This window comes from Euleptes europaea, chromosome 1 (genome assembly GCF_029931775.1).
Source record: "Euleptes europaea isolate rEulEur1 chromosome 1, rEulEur1.hap1, whole genome shotgun sequence".
Classification (NCBI taxonomy): Eukaryota; Metazoa; Chordata; class Lepidosauria; order Squamata; family Sphaerodactylidae; genus Euleptes; species Euleptes europaea.
In genome coordinates, this window is record NC_079312.1 from 69,515,093 (window position 1) to 69,533,866 (window position 18,774).

An 18,774-nucleotide genomic window follows, 5' to 3' on the forward strand; every position below is an offset into this window, starting at 1 on the left:
TATTAAAGAGTTACGTTTGGGTGTCAGAATCTGAACGTGCAATGTTTCCATAAGGAGTAGATGCTGGAGGCCGTGAATTGGACATATATTGATCTTAAACTACTCGAATGGGATCGTGCCACACTTCTGGCATGGTCTACTTTCAAGTGTGCATCAGGCGGGAGCCTTAGGAGTATGGATGATCATACCTATAAACCTTGTGGGAACGAGGACAGCACAATGGGCCAAATAAAAAGTGGACTTTACCTGACTTTCTTTGTTTTCCTAAACAGAATTTAATGTTGGCCAGTATCGCCGAGACTTGGTAAAAACGTACAAGTCCTTTGAGTTTTTCCTGCCGGATAATACAGAAGGCCTGAAAATCCGAAAGTAAGTTTGTTTTCCCCCCTTTGCTTGGCAGTGTTGTTTTGAACTTAAGAGTGTTAATTTTTTTTAAAAAACTAGCTGTTAGTCCTTGTTCTCAGGTGGTTTTTTTTTTTTTTTTTTTTGGCTAGTTCTTGTTTTTAGTGGAATAGAAAGTAAGGCAATTTTCACAGAAAAATAATTCATCACTTTTGAAAGCTACATTCTTTCCGAAGATGAGATCCTTCCGAAGAAAGAATATGAGGTTCAAAACCTTGATACCGCCATTCCAGCTAAATATTATGGAAGCTATTTTCTGCATTTGCGGAGTCAGATTTTTAGATATCTTTGCAAGATGTCTGGATTTCTGTAGGTTATATTGTACTTTAAGCATGCTAGGAACAAGGTAACTGCTATGTATATTTAACAACATATTGTATTCAAAAATCTGCTATATTTTCTCTTTAAGGAAGTGTGCCTTAGCAGCACTGAATGATGTTCATCGGTATCTCAGTGAAGAAAAAGGGCATGTGGCAGTAAGTTCTTTCAACTTCTCCCCTTGAAAAAGTAAACCTTAAACCACTCACTGAGCATATAACAGCCTGGAGGGCAAGTACACTTTAGAATCTTGGCTCTATCCTGATTTGATAGCAGAAGCTGTCTATTGCATTTAGTGATGTTATTACAAAATCCTGTTGCAACACCAGCAATTAAATAGGAATATCTTCAGCTGAGATTAGTCTGCAGTTTCCAGATCCTGTCAGTTGCTATTTCTTAAGTTTGCAAGAAATGTTCCTTTCAGTCCTTAAAGGTATTGATGTCAAGAGTTATGGGGCAATAGTATTCAAATGAATGAATCTTTTGCCACTGTTTAACAGTGGATGTGGATTGTACTCTTAAACCTGATTCATGCATGCAGGAGAATATTGTGGCACAGCTTAAGGATTAAGTTAGAATGGGTCTGCATTAGTGCAGACAAGAGGTAATGAATTGCAGCTTATAGAATCATAGAGTTGGAAGGGACCACCAGGGCCATCAAGTCCAACCCCCTGCACAATGCAGGAAATTCACAACTACCTCCCCCCTCCACACCCCTAGTGACCAGAAGATGGCCAAGATGCCCTCCCTCTCATCATCTGCCTAAGGTCACAAGCTTTGAATGTTCCTTTGCTTCAGCAGAGATCTAGCACAACACGGAGAAAGGTTTTACCTTCTCCTTGCTTGTTTTGACTGTTTCTGTTTGCAGGGAGGTTTAAACATGGAATTTTTTGTGTGGTGATTTCCCACCTACCGTCAATTCTACCACTTAAGATCTGTCGCCATATTCCCCATATGTATGAATCCAGACCTTAGTTCAAGGACATGTTTAAGAATTCTGTCTGAGAGAAAGGGGAAAAAGCTGTTGAGGAAGTTATGTTCCTTTTTTTTTGTAAATGCTACTAAGATCTGTTTTGAAACAGTGTATTCAGTAGCTAGTTCTTTAAAAACAGTTAAAGTTAAAAATTTTCTCTCTTTAAGCTCCTCACTCTCCAGTGAGGCAGGCATGCAGCCTCATGAGATTTCTATAGGAACAGAAAACAGTGATAACTAAGAAATTAATACAGTTTACTCTTATGCTGAGGGCGACTTGATGTGCTGCTGTTTCATTTATTTAAACTTTTAACTCTTGTTTTCTAGCTTGCAAACTTTGGCGTTTGTTGAGAAAGCTTTTAGAAAAGTGCTCTGTCACTTCTGCTCTTCTGTATTTTTACACAAGGGCGAGAGTGGATGCATCTGCTGAAATGTGTGGGAAGGGTCTGGCACAGCAAGCGAGCAGGGCAGGCTTCCTACAGATGCCATACTTAACTATTGTTCGTTGCTCAGACGTGACAAATTCAGTCCACCTCCATTGTAGCATTCCCCTCCCCAAAGTTAAACACAGTCCTCATGTTGATGTCAAACTTTAGTTAAGAATGTGTTCAGTGGATTTGTGACCCAAATTCATGATCTCTTGACAGATGGCGCACCCAGATGTTACGAAATAGACATGGCAATGCCTCCAATTGTGATAATAGGCTTGTGGAATACTGGGCATTGTTCTGTACTGGAGTGAGACATTTAGCAGGAATATTCCACTATGTGTTGTAATAAAAATGGATTCTTTCCTCTTAGTACTGTAACTTCTTAGCTCTATTATTTTCAGTTAGTTTTAAAAAAAGACATGTTTTGAACAATAAATTCCTTCTTATTCAGTTTGAGTCTCTTGCAGTGTAAACTATGCAAATTTAGTCCAGTCTGTTGAAATCCATGGGTTTAGATGGGAGTAATGCTGCATAAGGTTCTGCTGTTGGTGGGTTAGGATTAGGGAGTTCCGAAACTTTGATAATGTAAGGCATTTGGGCTAATTATTGTTCTATTCTTATGTGATTAGAACATTCCTGTATTTTAGGGAAGTATGTCCCACAGTTGCCATCAGAAACAAATATCTAATGTTAAATTGTGAAAAAGCCAGCAGGATAGCTTTGGTTTATAGAGATCATTGGTTTTTTTCTTAGCGATTAGTATGGGGACCTGTTAGACCCATAGCTTTGTCAATAGTACTGTGATGTCTTTATCCAGAGCTAGCATGGTCTGGTATATTTATACTGGCTGTTGATTGTTTTACTAATGAAAATTTGACTTTAGTTCTCCAAATGCTTTGGAGAAAGCCCTATTGTCTTATTCACATAAATGTGCATTGGCCTGTGTGAACCATTTTTTATATGTTTGACGAAGAACCCCAGATGAGTGAATGTGCTTGATGTACAGAGCCAGGAACATGCATTTACAGTTTGGAGATGTTTGCCGCATAACTGTCAAAATGCAATGAGTGACGGAGCTCTTGTAATACATAATGTGACACTCTTCCATGCTGCAGCTGTGCTTTTTTCTTTAATGCAGTACTGGTTCTTTTCTTCTTCTAGGTTTTTGACGCCACAAACACTACAAGAGAACGCAGAGAAACCATCTATAAGTTTGGGGAAGAGAACGGGTACAAGGTGAGTTATGAGCAAAGATAACAGAATTACATAGTGGTGGGACATGCCAATACTTCTGTTTTCAGTACACAAGTCCCATGTTCGCGCTAACTATGTCCATAGCAGTCTTGGAAAAGTATCTTCTCCACTGAGCTTTGTTAGCTATTAAGTTCATATTGTGAAGTTAATGAAATAAGTAGCTCCATCTCATAGTAACAATTAGTGATGATTCCTGTAGTCTCTGGCTAAGGAAACATCCTGTGGTCCTGACTGTTCTCTTGAAAGCTTCTGTTTCATCTTTTGGTTGCTGCTGCTTCATCAGAGCAGGCTTCACAAAAGAAGAAATGGGGGGATGTCCTGCACTTCTATCTCATGCCGGCTAGGATAGTAGCCGTGCATTTTGATCAGGGACTGTATCCAGCAGCAATCTTGATACATTCCTGGCTCCCTTGAGACAATTATCTTCTGCTATCAACTGTTTAAATAAAAGTGTGCTTCCTGGAAATTAGATGGGAAGCAGAAGCGTGTGTGCGTTTGGAGCACTACCATAGTAGATACATTCTAATCTGTTTTCTCTCTCCTCTTCCCCCCCCCATTATCTGTAAAAGACCTTTTTTGTTGAGTCGGTATGTGTTGATCCAGAAGTCATTGCTGCAAATATTGTGGTAAGTAGTATCTCCCCCCTGCTTTTTAAAAAGTCTGTGTTCTAGATGTAGTTTGCAGTCTTTTTTCTTCCTCCTGCTTCTATATCTTATCTCCTTTTTATTCCCTCTCTTTTTATGACCAGGGCAGGCTGCACTGGCTGTTTTTCATGTGGGTTACTGTTTTATGAAAAGAGAGGTGCGGTCCACATTATATCCCGTTCTCTGCTTCCTGTTTTTTTTCCTGGTAGACCTTGCATATCAGTAGAGGAACAAAGTTTTGCCACACTTGTTTTTGACTAAAGTCTCATATTGCCCTGCCTCAGTTTCTTCCTTTTTCTTTTTAAGGCAGCTTTGCAAAACTGCACCTTTGTACTAATTCACCCTGCTGCTGTCATCTGCCTTGAGTTCCTGTAAGTTAGAAAGGCAGCTAGTAAATGTTTTAAATAAATAAATAAATTAAATCTCTTAGCTAAAATCTTGGTACCTAAAAGAAGTATTTGGGATCTAGGCTGCAGTCTGGCTGCCCCACAATGCCTTGGGTTCCAAATCTTGATGTCACGTGCCTCCTCTGAGCTGTTTTTTAAATTCAGAATTATGTCACAAAAAACTGTGCTGGCTGGAAATCTAGCTATGTATTGTTGGTCCTCTGAAGAAGCATTCAGCACCAGGTGGGAATAACATGGCTACTTCATGATCACATTGCAAGACCCTCATTATTATTTAATATACTAGCATACTGTAAAATATTTAGGAGAGGTATTATTGGTGTATGGGTGCATGGCACAGTTGTTCGAATTAAGTTGCTAGTAATAGGGAAAACTACTGTCAGAAGAATTGTAAGAGACTTGTGTGAAGACTATTTCTGTGTCACTGAAATAAAATCAACAAAAATGTTAGTGTGGGCACCATCATATTGAAATTGGAAGAAGAGGTTCCTGTTAAGCAGATGAGCAAACACGACTTCTCTGAGAAGAACAATTTATCAGCTATTGTTGTTTAGTTTTCAGAAAAAGCCTGATATAAAGTATTGGCTCTTCAGTGGCTTTTCTGTTTTAGAATCTTTAAAGTGTTTTCATCTCTTTATTTTCTTGAAAGTGTCAAACCAGATACATTTGCCCATTCAAGAATGCATCATCTGGGAATACTCATTGGCTTCTAATTTATATCTTTCAGTGGAAAGATAAAATTTTTCTAAAGTATTCCTGTTTTTAATTTCTCCCCTCCTTCCTTAATTAGCAAGTGAAACTGGGCAGTCCTGATTATATTGACTGCAGTAGTGATGAAGCTACGGAAGACTTCATGAAAAGAATTGAGTGTTACAAGAATTCATATGAGACACTAGATGAAACCTTAGACAAGTAAGTCTTCACATAATACTGGATGTTACCTACTTTGTTCACCCTGAAATTCTCAATGCTGTGTAAGAAACTTTGGTTTAGTTCTCACTCGGCAGGTAAATTTGTTTCTAGTAGTGGTGGGACGTCATGAAATTGAATGTTCCTCTGTATAAAACAATTTCGTGTACATAGGACACTAGGGCTGTACACCTACGTAAGGACAAACCATGCTTAGTTTTTACAAGAAGAAGCCTTGAAAGTTGTTGGGCTTGGGGCTCCTGTGGTTTGTAATCCTGGATTGTAAGGAAGAGAACATATCACAGCTTCATTTATAGTATTTGCCCAACTCAAGTGTCAAAGCAAAATGGAATGTACACAGCCTTGCAGTTCTGAAGATGTAAGTGTGTGTCAATTTTCATTGAATCCTTATGTACTAATGCTACTGACCACCTAGGAAGACCGCGGGGGTGCTTTTTTGGCTTCACCAGGAGTGGGGAAATGGGGAAGGTGCTGAACTGCAGGGTCCGTGGATGGTTGGATACATGCCAAACTGGGAAACAGGAATTCTTTAGTGACTGAGCTGTCCGTGGGGTGAGGGAGGGCGGGCACAAACCCAAGGATTTCCAAAGCTCTTGAAATGACAATGGTTTGCTGTTATGTTTGAATGCAGTCGAGATACTGAAGGAAAGTTTTAGCTTAGCTTTCTCCTTGATATGCTAGTTTTCTATGTAGCATTTTTTCCCTGGGTGAGTTTTCAGTCATATGAGCTTCCCCTCTCCCCCATCTGAAATTCTATACTCTGAACACAGGTTCCCCCCTCCCCCCCTTGAGAACTAGGCTTTTGCCATTGCGCTATTCAGTAGCCATGCAAGTAGGTCAATACAAGTTACTAGGGCACTTTCCTAATTGAATGAATTGTGGCACATTGATGCCAGGAAAGAAGAATACAATCTCTAACTCTCTTCCAATTTACAAAAGCTTCCTAGCTTGTCTGCTATTGCTTGTTCACCAGAGGCAACCAGGAAAATGTCTTATACAATGCTGCTTTTCTATTGGAGGCCTCCATCTTAGTAAAAGCAATCTCTGACTTTGTTTTCAGTGTATACATGCACACAAATACACGTATGAAAAAACAGCTAAATTAACAGTTCAGCGTAAGCTCTTGCTGGCAAAAAAGAAGTTAAATTTCTGTTTTGAAACATAACATTCACCTAATCCTGTGTCATGCTGAACTGAAAAAACTTCAATTATCGTGATCTGTGCAGACAATTCTAGGTGAATTGAAATGGATTATTGATTCTCTGTAACACACTCAGTTTCTAGGAGGATGTACAGTTATCTCTTTAAGCAGAAAGTGACAGCCATGAAATGTGTGCATTGTGCTATCTAAGGCAAGTGGTTCTCTGCAGGATATGTACATCTCAATTTGCTGACAATGTCAGTGTCATTTCCAGTGCACAGTTCCTGTTTTTAAGAGTGTCAGCACTCTATAATCAACTATCCAGTTCCTTATGGACCACATAGATGCCTTGTTTGTTTATCTGCTTCCTTAAAGTTTGGGAAACGGGTTGGAAGCCAACATATGAATGATTTTGTATTAAATCCTGGCATCAGCTCTGTAGTGGTCTGTATTATTATGTATCTAGGAGTGGATCAGAGTTAATAATTAAAACAATAAGGGTGTTTAATTCTGACTATAAGCGAAGGATTTAAAGAATAAATGGTTGTCTTCATCGATAATGTGTGTTAAAATGCATTGTGATGGTAATTCAAATAGACATTCCTGCCCATAAATGCTTCAGGCTGAAGCATGACCATCTGTTTAACAGACCAAGTTAAAACACATCTTTCTAGGTGTTTTTTTTTAAAAAAATTAAGTCATTGGGGAAAGTATCTGGTTTCTCAGGCCATCAGGTGTCAGATGGTATCTTGCCAAAATAGTCTACAGATCCCACACGGATGATCTTGTACTCCTTTTGTGCTCGCTAACTACCTAAGCTTTGTAGTATCTCCTCAGGTTATTGTTTGGCTATTTCTCTGCTAACAAAATTGTGTGGACATTTGCTTTCCAGTTCATTCAGAAACAGTTACTAACAGTACCATCCTAATCGGAGTTGCACCTCTCTAAGTCTATTGTAGTCAGTGGACTTAGGAGGGCATTAACTCTGTTTATGATGGCACTACAGGTAATGTAGTATATAATAGCTTGCTTGTGGAATGTTCCACACCTATAATCCAGTCCTAATCTTGTCTTCTTGGAAGCAAATTCCCACTTTCTTCAGTAGGACCTGCTTCCAAGTTAGTGTGCCTAGAGTTGCACCTTTCTTTTTTTATGCAAGTGATCTTGATTAGCTTCTTGCATGTGTACAGAGATTACAAAAGAAAGTGGTCTCTTCTGTCTAAGCAGATAAATCCACAGTCTTTGAGGTCTGTATGATCAGAGGTTTTGGATTATGCTTCTGATTAAGCTAAATTATTTACAAACTGATGTGTTTATAGCAACTAATGCATGTTAGTTCAGAAATGTATGCAGTTCAGAATGGGATACTTGTTTTAAATCAACAGCATAAATTCATCTTCTTTTTCTTGGTGATTTACATAACTGACTTGGATTACCTTGATTTTAAACCAGTGCTCTGTAAAATAAACTGCTTCTGCTACTTTCACTGCATGATCTGTTGGCCACCTGTGTCCAGGGATGTATTTTTAATTACTTGTATGTAGTATATTTATCTTAGTAAAATCTGTCTGTCTCGTCTCTCTTTTCTTTAAAGAACAGTGACATTTGTTCCCAGTTTAATTGATTTGTTTAATCGATGCTGGTATTTTCAAAGCAAAAGTGATTGTGTTCCTACTTTAAAAACAGTATGAAGAACATGTGGACTTAAATACCTACATTTAAGCTTTGGAAATGCTCCCTATAAGAATTTTGTGTAATTGCTATTTGAGCTATCAGCAAGTTACATTTCAGAAAAATACACACAGCAAAGCTTTAGAAAAGTTTAGATCTTGCTTTGTGTAGTAAGCTTATAAAACCTATATTAGGTTATGCTTTTAAAAATAATTACAGCCCATGACTGGAAGCCGCAGCAGCTGGGGATGGCGTGCCTGTGGTGCTGCCACAGTGCCTCCAATGAGGCTTCATGGCCTCTGTAAGGGAGGGGAAAGGGTTTTTTTATTTAAAAAACCCCCGGAAATGGTGGGAAAAGCCCCATAGCAAATAGTGATTCTGTGCCACCAAAAAAGTGGTGCAGCAACACTGTTGAGTTAGGGTGTGTTCCCAGGCCGAAAGGGGTTAGGAAGCTGCCTAATGGCAGTTCTGCCCCCCAGAATACCCCGGGAACACCTCCCAGGACACTGGCGTGGGGACTTGTGCTGGGAAAATGCCGGTGGGAGGCTGTGCCAGTGTCCGGGGGCTGTGCTTTCACCACAGTCTAGGGGGGCCAGTGTAAGTGCCCCTACACTGGCGTCCATGCCAGTTTGCATGGTGCAAGTGGCACGGACGCTGGTATAGGGGTCACACCGCCTCCTAAGACCATTTGCCCTTCAGGAATGGGAATGCACTGTAAGTGTATGATCTGGCCAAAATCATTATCCTGTACTATTGTTTCTAATTAAAGTAAGTTAAGCATATGCTGGGCTCTTTTGCTACTGAAATCAATACTTTGGCTTAATCATATCCTTGTTTGTAGACTAGCAGAGGGTGATGTTGCATAGTTTTATTTATTAAAAATATTATGCCTTGCTTTTCAGTTTGATAAATATCTAGGACAGCTAACAACAATTAATCAATACATCAAAATTCATTGCTAATATAAATAAACTGAAAGAAAAGCAGCAACAGCAGGATAAAAACCCACACTGAACATTAAAATAATATATTTATATTTTAAAACCTGGTGCCTAAGGATCAATAAAATTGACATTGTGTCAACTGCTGAAGAACATAGCAAATTATTTGAGGTACAGGGAGATGCATGACTGGATCTTTCTTTCCCGCTCTGAAGGAAGGGCATCTTGATCTTTGGGTGTTTCTCGCCCATTGCTAGGGGTAGGCAGGACTTAACTAACAACTTCCTGTCTCCTCGGTGAGGAACGCCTCCTCTTCCAGTTCTTCTCCTGCCTTCACTGGGGTAGAGCGCGTGCATTAAAGATCAACTGGATAGGAAAATGGAATTTCTTTCCAAAAAGGTGCACGAGGCAGCGGCACTGTCTATTCAGGCCAACACCTCTTTAGCTCTCATGGCCAGGGCTTCGAATGCTTGGATTAAGAAACTCTCTCAGCTTCTCCCCACTGCAGATAAAAAAAATAGCAGAAGGCCTCTCTCGGGTATTAAAGGCGTTTTCCTTCATGGAGGATGCATCTTTAGACTTGGTGATTTTCGCTGCTAGAGCGGTGGCCTCTAATACAGCCATACGCAGGACCTTATGGGTAAGACCATGGACGGCCGAGTACAGGTCCAAGACCATGTTAATGGCTCATCGCTACAAAGGCAGAAAGTTATTTGGAGAGAGGCTGGATACGATGCTTTCTGAACTTAAGGATAAGAGTAAGGCGATTCTTAAGTCCTATAGAAAGGAACCCCGCTTTGGTCATTACTCTCAGCCCTTTCGATCCTACCATACCGTATCTAGGTTCAGACAGGATCAGAGACTCCCACACTGGTCATCTCAGAGAGGGTCCTTTCGACGCTTTAACGGATTCAGTCGCTCTTAACAACAACAGCCCTTCCTGGCAGACAAATCCGACAAGTTCTCCAAAGGGAACAAACAGTGATGCCAGGGCCCCAGTGGTGGGGGGAAGGTTACAACTTTTCCTTCCACAATGGCGCCACTCCCAGACGGACGCCTGGGTACTACAACTGATTCAACAAGAATATCTAATAGAATTTCATCGCAAGCCCCCAAATCAATTCATCGCCTCTCCAGGCTACCGCAGTGCTGTGAAACATCGAAGAACTATGGAAGCCATCTCTCATCTGCTCCAAATTGGGGCCATAGAGGAAGTTCCTATACCGGAACGTCTCCAAGGGGGGTTATTCCACCTTTTTTACAGTCCCCAAAAAGAATGGGGACTGGAGAGCTATCCTGGACCTCAAAATTCCTCAATCGCTTTGTTCAGGCCAAGCACTTCCGTATGGAGACTCAGAACCATCGTAGAGGCATTGCGTCCGAACTCCTTTATGACTTCCATAGACCTTACAGAGGCCTACATGCCCCCATTCATCCATCCCACCACAGCTTCCTGCGCTTCAGTTATATGACCTTCATTTACAGTTCAGGGCAATGCCCTTCGGCCTGACATCCGCCCCCAGAGTTTTTTTCAAAATAATGGTGGCCATCGGGCGTTGCTGAGAAAAGAGGGGATCCAACTGCATCCCTACCTAGACGACCTTCTCATCTGTGCTCCCTCACACGAATTGTCCCTACAGCACACCAGCCGGGTCATCTTGACGCTCGAGATGCATGGTTACCTTATAAACGAGACCAAAAGCCTTTTAATCCCGACGCAGAGGATCAAGCACCTGGGAGTGATCATAGACTTCACTACCAACTCAGCGTATCTTCCAACAGACAAGGCTCGCAAGATTGCAGCTGTGGCCAAATCTGCAGTAAAATCATCTCGACATCGACTCATTACTCTGTCAAGGCTCCTAGGCCTCATGGTGTCTTGTCTAGGCCTGATTACCTGGGCGCGATTTCACTCCCGACCTCTTCAAGCAGCGCAGCGTCCCTTTCAACTGTTCATCACACACAAGATAAACAAGACCTCCTTGGACCCGCTGGCCAGGGCGAGTTTTTCCTGGTGGACCAACGTCACCAACCTAACTGCAGGTCAACCGTATCTACACGATCAGCCAATTTAGGTGTTCACAGACACCAGCCTCAAGGGCTGGGGAGCCATGGTGGAAGGTTCCTTCGCTCAAAGGCTATGGAATCTTCCCTCTACATCAATCTCCTCGAACTCAGGGCAGTGCCCCTAGCTCTCCTCAAATTCCATGACCTGCTTCGAAACAAACATGTCCTCATAAGGACAGACAATGTGGCAACCAAGGCCTACATCAACAAGCAGGGTGGGTCTCGCTCCTCTCGCCTACACCAGGAAGCTGTGGTCATTTTGCTCTGGGCCGAAAAACACCTTCTGTCTCTGAGGGCAGAGCATGTCAGGGGCATCCTCAACACCCAGGCAGACTGGCTAAGCCGGCAGACTCTTCAGGAAGGGGAATGGGTGCTGGACCCACATGTCTTCCAAGCCATCGCCAACCAGTTTGGAACTCCCTTGGTGGATCTGTTCGCCTCGTCCCAGAATCGACAGGTGGAGAGGTTCTTCTCCCGATTTTACCATCCGGAAGCAGAGCAAGTGGATGCCCTTCTGACTCAGTGGCCTCCGGGGCTCATGTATGCATTTCCACCTCTTCCAATTCTTCTGAAGGTGATAAGATCAGAGCAGAGAGGGCGGAGATAATCCTGATTGCTCCCAATTGGCCACGTCGGCCATGATTCCCAGCACTCCTGGAACTCTCCATTCGGACGCCCTGGCCTCTCCCAGTATCCTCCAATCTCCTTCAGCAGGGACCGATGACTCACCCGGACCCAGGATGGTTTCAATTGACGGCTTGGAGGTTGAGAGGACAAGGCTCTTAGCCCTCGGCCTTTCTGAGGAGGTTGTGGGAACCATACTAAAAACCAGATGTCCTTCCACTGTACGAATATGTCAATATTCCTGGAAAACCTTTGCCCGATGGTGCCACCGGAAGGCGATCAATCCCATCTCTCCCAAGCTCCCTCAGTTGCTGGAGTTTCTTCAGGATGGTGCCCAACAGGGTCTTCGAGTGGCTACCTTACGGAAACAGATGTCTGCAGTTGCCATGGTTTACCCAAGAATTGATGGGACTCCCCTGTTGTCTCACCCCCAGATTAAGGCCTTTATTAAAGGAGTGGCTCAATCTACCCATCCTGTGTCACACCGTTTTCCCATGTGGAAACTGAACACGGTGCTGTCGGCTCTAACCAAAAGTCTATTTGAACCTATGAGGGAAATCCCCTTACGGATGGTGAGGATGAAAACCTTATTTTTAGTTGCCATAACCTCCACCAGGAGGGTATCTGAATGAGTGCCCTTTCTATCTGCAAGGATTTATGCGTGTTCCATAAGGACAAGATTGTTTTACGGACTGACCCCTCCTTTGTTCCCAAAGTGAATTCTAGATTTCATCAGACTCAGGAGATTCACCTCCCTTCCTTTTGTCCCAATTCTTCCACTCTTAAGAAACGGAATTGGCACTCATTGGACTTGTGCAGAACCATTCGCATTTACATTTCTAGAACTGAACCTATTAGGAAAACAGAATTTATGTATATTTCCATTTCGGCACCCAACAAGGGTCTTCGCATGTCCCAACAGGCCATAAGTACATCAATTAGACTATGTATCAGGGAGGCTTACCTAGCCAGTGGTCTCCAGGTCCTGAATGGTATCACGGCCCATTCATTGCGGAGCGCAGCCACCTCGGCCGCCTTTTCCAAACAAGCTTCGTCTGAGGAGATATTCAAGGCTGCCACTTGGTCCAATGTGACCACCTTCATTAGACATTATCGGATCAATACCTTGGCCTCCGCTGAGGCGGCATTTGGCAGACACATTCTACAACTCGTGGTGGAAGATGATGAGGATTAAATTTCCCACCTGTTACATCATTGCCCTTGGATATCCCAAAGATCAAGATCCCTTCCTTCAGAGCGGGAAAGGTACATTGTTTACTCAAAGAGAAGGTCCTTTCCGCTCTGAAGTAAAAGGGCATCTTGCCCACCCAGAGATGGAAGCATCATCTTCCAAGGGTGGACGGACGCACACCAGTCTGACATACAGATCCGATTGACCTCATAGTATGTTAGAGTCATCTTTGACTAGTTCTACGTTTTATTGTTCAGTTCTGTTGTTTGTTGTACTCCTTGTTTTGTGAGTGCACTTTCCCTGTCTCTCGAGCTCGCTGTAGAATAACTGGAAGTGGAGGCGTTCCTCGCCCAGGAGACAGGAAGTTGTTAGTTAAGTCCTGCCTACCCCAACCAATGGGCAAGAAACACCCAAAGATCAAGATGCCCTTCTACTTCAGAGCAGAAAGGACCTGCTCGGTGAGTAAACAATCTTCCTTCCTTCCTTCCTTCCTTCCTTCCTTCCTTCCTTCCTTCCTTCCTCCCTCCCTCCCTCCCTCCCTCCCCCCCCCCACACACATATTACTGAGGGACATTTAAAAAAAAATGTGATGAGACTCCAAAGCAGGTGTAAAAGGAAAATGGAGGTGAGAATTTAACAGAATAATCTGAGATTGCCTGTTGAGAGTGAATGAGGATACATACGTCTAGTCAAAGTAATATTCAGATACGTTACAGCACAGAATAATGAAATGCCTGTAATGTATTCTCAAAGCCCACACAAAACCCTCGTGTGACATAAACCTCAGATAGTAGAAAGTTGGATAGGAAGAGCATAAAAGGGGACAAGGGCAGGAGAGAGATATACTACTTATGATTTGTAAAATAAAGCCAAGACTGAATATAATTTTTATAAGCAAGTTCTCTTTTCATCAGGGATCTTTCTTATATTAAAATCATGGATGTTGGAAGGAGTTACCTTGTGAACCGAGTAATGGACCACATCCAAAGTCGGATTGTTTACTACCTCATGAATATCCACGTAACTCCTCGTTCCATCTACCTCTGTCGTCATGGAGAAAGCGAACTAAATCTGAAGGGAAGGATAGGAGGAGACACAGGATTGTCCCGCAGAGGAAAAGAGGTATGTGCCATTCAGCTAATGTGGCTATACTTTTCTGTTTCTTATCTTCAATAAAGCTACAAGTAGACTTCAGGTTAAACTTCAGTTTTAAGACTTAAATTTGTATCTATATTACTTTTTCTTGCCTTCTGAGAATGAAGATAGCAGATTCTTTCAATGAGAAACTGGAGTTGCAATATAAAGTCTCTCTTGTGTGATTTTCATTTTAAAAGCCACTAGAATTGTTTTGTTGAAGTCATACACTCACTGTTTTTGAAAGACCTCATTATCTTGTAGTTGGAAGAATAGGGCCTTTTGGCATATCTCACTTGTGTGTGGTACTTTAGCTGTAATTTCCTCATGAAATATTGTGCTTTGCAGTTTGCCAAGGGCCTGGCACAATTTATTAATGAACAAAACATCAAAGACCTGAAAGTGTGGACAAGCCAGATGAAAAGGACCATTCAGACCGCAGAGGCTTTGGGAGTGCCTTATGAGCAGTGGAAAGTTTTGAATGAAATAGATGCGGTAAGATGTTCCAGTTTTCTCTCTTGATCCCATCTAAATCATTGTCTTTTAGGGTGGAAAGAGAATGCTGCAACTAAAGTAGCTTGTTTCGATTATACTGCAAGACTGCGAAGCTTGTCTTTCCGTTTCATTGGTACAGCACTGAGTTAGACTTGTGCTTCAACAAATGCTAGAAAATAATAAATAGTAGCTTCACTTTTAAGCTGTTCAGTGCCTGCTTGAGGTCTTTGGCCACTTCCACAAAATGACAATTCTGTGCGTACTTTCGTGTTGTGGCAAATGCAGAGACCTTCTCAGCAGCAATGAAGTAACAAAAAAGGGCGAGAAACTTACCTTTTAAAAAATGAAGTCTAGGAATTCAGAGGATGTAGTAAGCACATCATTTCAATAATATGTCAGTTATTTATTTATTTAAAGTCTTTGTATTGTGCTTTTCTCCCAAAGAAACCTTCTGTGTTGGTGGGGGGTGGGGGAGATGGCAGCTCCAGGGCTGAGGCTAGGAAAATGGCATCAATGTGGGCACGACCTGCAAAAATATGCACCTTGCCATTCACATGGTGTGGAAACATGCTTTTACTGGCAACCAGGTTTGGGAAAATCAGCCAGGGCTAACACATAATGTGGGTTATTAGAGGACAACCTTGTGTAGCTATTCCAAAACAACCCACTCCAGTTTGGAAGGTGACCCTGAGCAAAACCTGTATTGAAGCAGCCTTTATCTTACATTTTGGGAATTCTTTGGGTCTAGTGTGACCTCGCAAATGGCTAATTCCAATACCCAGAAACATTTCTAAGGGGAAAAGTTATTAGCCCAAATCCTGAAATAACATTGTGCATCCAGTTGCTGGTGCTGTGGACTTCCTGGTTTTCTTAGACAGTAAGCTAGACTAGCTCTCTTATGTTTCTTTGGTTTTGTTTAGGGAGTCTGTGAAGAAATGATGTATGAAGAAATTCAAGAAAATTTTCCATTAGAATTTGCTTTGAGAGACCAGGATAAATACAGATATAGATATCCTAAAGGAGAGGTATGTTTACATTATTATATGTTTCTCCCTGTAAGCTAAGAATATAAAAATAATGATTAGCAAATGGGCTACCAGGAAGAAAAGTGTATTTACTGCAGGGAATTTTTTTCTCATTATCTATGCATAGTGAAACTGGAAACAAAGTCTTTTTGCAAGTTTTTATTCTATAAACTAACTAAAACAATCAGATCCTCATATGTGTAGAGAAGTGTTACTGTTATAACTGTATAGTCTTTTCATATGGAATATAACTTTCTGAATTTAACTCCTGGTTAAGGCTGAATGCCTGTTATCCATTTTTTGTAATAACATGATAGCTATAACTGTGGGGAGGGGGGTAGATTGTCTGGATAGATTGTAATATCAAGCCATTAAGTTGGAGCAGTCATTTATTAGAAAGATGGCCTAACCCTTAGTGTTAGAATTCAAGTGTTAATAATGAGCGCTGATTAAAACACCTGTTACAGTATGTATGAAATGTGCATACCTTGCTGCTAGCTCAGTGCTCTGCCTACCTTGAATTGGCCATGTGGACATCATGCTGAGAACAGTCTTGGAATACAGATGGCCCTTATTTATTGCACACATGAGCAAGCCCTATCCTAATGGTTGTTTGATAATATGGAAAGCTTTCTAGTATTGTTTGCTAACCTTTCAGAGGGAGACATGTGTTTTCTGTTGGTTTTCCTGATTGATTAGGCCATTTTGTTGGTGCACAATTCACATGTTCTTAAGAGCAGCAAAGATAACACATATTCCTCAGTTTACAGTATAAAGGACAGCTAGTACTCCCTAGAGGAGTCCTTCTCAGCTAACCTATCTCAGCCCATTTATGGGCAGCCCATTCCTGGAGGGGGGTGGATCCATGGCGGCCAGGAGCAGTGCAGCCACGTCGTCACCTCATAGGCTTCCTGGCCGCTGTGGAGGGAAAACAAAGCTGTTTTTAAATGTAAAAAATGAAAAACGAAAAAAATGCCCATAGCGAACAGCAAGGCTGTGCCACCGAAAAAGGTGGTGCAGCCCCGTTGCCGCTCAAGGGAGTGTTCCCGGGGCGAAAGGGGCTAGGAAGCTGACCAACATCAGCTCTGCCCATTGGAACGCTCTGGGAATGCTCTGGAGAATTACTGTATTATAAGATTGTGAAAGTCCACTTACATAGAAGTATTTCAGTTGTTCCCAGAACTGACAAGAAAGCTTGCCTAATTATTTTTAACAGAGAAATGTAGCCTTACAGATTGACATACCATTTATTAAACTTCAGAAAAAAGAGGCTGTGCCAGAAATCTGAGCAGCCTGTGAATCCTTAAAATATACCAGGAAAGCTATAGAAAGGTTGTGGCAGCATCTACCCATTATCTTCTGCATCCCGTGCCTTGGGGCGATATAGGAAAAGCATATAAATCCCGTCTGTGTGTATGTGCAAACAAAGTGGTCTGTGTATATGTGAAAAAGAGAGAGGGTGGCAACCATGTACACATTATGTATGATCCTTTCTGTAAGATCTTATCCTTTAGTTGTCATTAGTGACATGTATCCAGCCACACCGTTCCTCCTATGGAGTGGCATTTCTGTTTGAGGAAGAGGAGGGGGGGATTTCTACCAGTTCTCCCCTCCCACTGCAGACCTGCCTCCTTTTTGTCACCTATGCAGTTCCTGAGGGTCTGCTGGAAAAATTTCAGAGATTTCAGTGGGCTGCAGCAGGACTGGGAAGCAGGAAAGTCCTGTTCTGCAAAGTTCACAGATGGCTAGATACACACCAGCAATCCTCACTTAACCTGCCGGCAAATGTTAGAAGGATTTTTCTTTTAAAAAATTACCCATTAAGCCCAGTCTTGGAGTGGCTACGGTTGAATAGTTTTTGGTGATTGGTTCAGCGAGTCACTTTTTTATGTGTGGTGTTGATTTTTCCAGTCCTACGAAGATCTTGTTCAAAGATTGGAACCAGTAATTATGGAATTGGAAAGGCAGGAAAATGTGCTTGTAATCTGTCATCAAGCTGTTATGCGCTGTCTGATTGCTTACTTTCTGGACAAGCCTGCAGGTAGGAACCCTTGTACAAACTGTAATGGAAATTTTTCACCTTTGCCCATCAGCAGTTTCTGTGCAGATGATGACTTTTTCCTCATGACTCATCAGTTGGAAGTCGCAAATTGGGCTTCCTCAGGGCACAGTCTTACTCCCCATGATATTCACCCTCTGGGTGAAGCCTTTAGGAGACATCATCTGTAGCTTTGGAATTGGATGTTAGCAGTGTACACCTGTACTCAGTACCTCTCTATCCATATCCCCTGGTGATACAGTAGAGGTATCTTGAGCAACTGCTTGACTGTGGTGGTTAAATATTTGAAACAAATTGAAATAGAAACCAGACAAGATGGAAGTGATGCTGGTTAGGAAAGCAGAGATCTTGAAGCATGCTGTGTTCCCTATTTTCTGTGTAGTTCGCCTAACCCAGGGGTGGGGAACCTCCGGCCTGTGGGCCGGATCCGGCCCGTGAGATCATTTTGTCCGGCCCGCCTGCCGAGGCTGGGAGCTCCACGGCCCACCTGCCGAGGCCGGGGAGCTCCACGGAGCTAGCTTTCGCTAGCCAGGCCCTCATCTCAGCACTTCGGGCTTCACTGGGAAGCCAGGGCATATGCACACAAAGCTGAAGGTTGATTGGGTGATTGTGGGGTGTTTCCCCCAAGTCTCCCTGCTTCCTGTGCCTTGCGAGAGAGAGAGAAAACATGTGCCTGGCCAGCTCTCTCGGCAGCCCAACTTTGTTTCCTTGGCCCCCTCCCCTTCGCCTGTGCCCTACCGGCTTTTTCCAGGCGAGCGAATGGCTTACCTCGAGTTCTTGGGGCGGCCGAGGCCCCTGCCTCCATCCCCCCCCCGCCGCCTGGGTGCTTGCCATGCCACTTGCCGAGGGTCTCCGCCCAACCCTCCTCTGCTTGAGCCCCTGGCCCGCGCGCTTGCTGCGCTGCCACCGAAGGTTTCCCCCCCCCCCCAGCCCACCCTGTGTTCCATTCCCCCGGCCTGCGCGCTTGCTGTGCTGCCGCCGGACGGTCCACCCCCAACAGCCCTCCCCGTGGTCCATTCCCTTGGCTTGCGCGCTTCTATATGTGCTTGTGTGCGCGAGATCCCCGA

General features: G+C 42.9%; 1 protein-coding gene across 5 annotated transcripts in view; it reads left to right on the forward strand.

Moving 5' to 3' along the window:
• PFKFB4 (6-phosphofructo-2-kinase/fructose-2,6-biphosphatase 4) overlaps positions 1-18,774 on the forward strand; it is an 82,575-nt gene that overhangs the window by 44,729 nt on the left and 19,072 nt on the right. For all 5 annotated transcript variants that reach the window (XM_056858856.1, XM_056858840.1, XM_056858824.1 and 2 more), the window contains exons 3-11: positions 273-369; positions 812-878; positions 3,285-3,359; positions 3,947-4,003; positions 5,219-5,340; positions 13,909-14,116; positions 14,477-14,623; positions 15,544-15,648; positions 17,560-17,689. In XM_056858856.1, the coding sequence (XP_056714834.1) occupies positions 273-369; positions 812-878; positions 3,285-3,359; positions 3,947-4,003; positions 5,219-5,340; positions 13,909-14,116; positions 14,477-14,623; positions 15,544-15,648; positions 17,560-17,689 (1,008 nt within the window). The remainder of the gene's footprint in view (positions 1-272; positions 370-811; positions 879-3,284; positions 3,360-3,946; positions 4,004-5,218; positions 5,341-13,908; positions 14,117-14,476; positions 14,624-15,543; positions 15,649-17,559; positions 17,690-18,774) is intronic.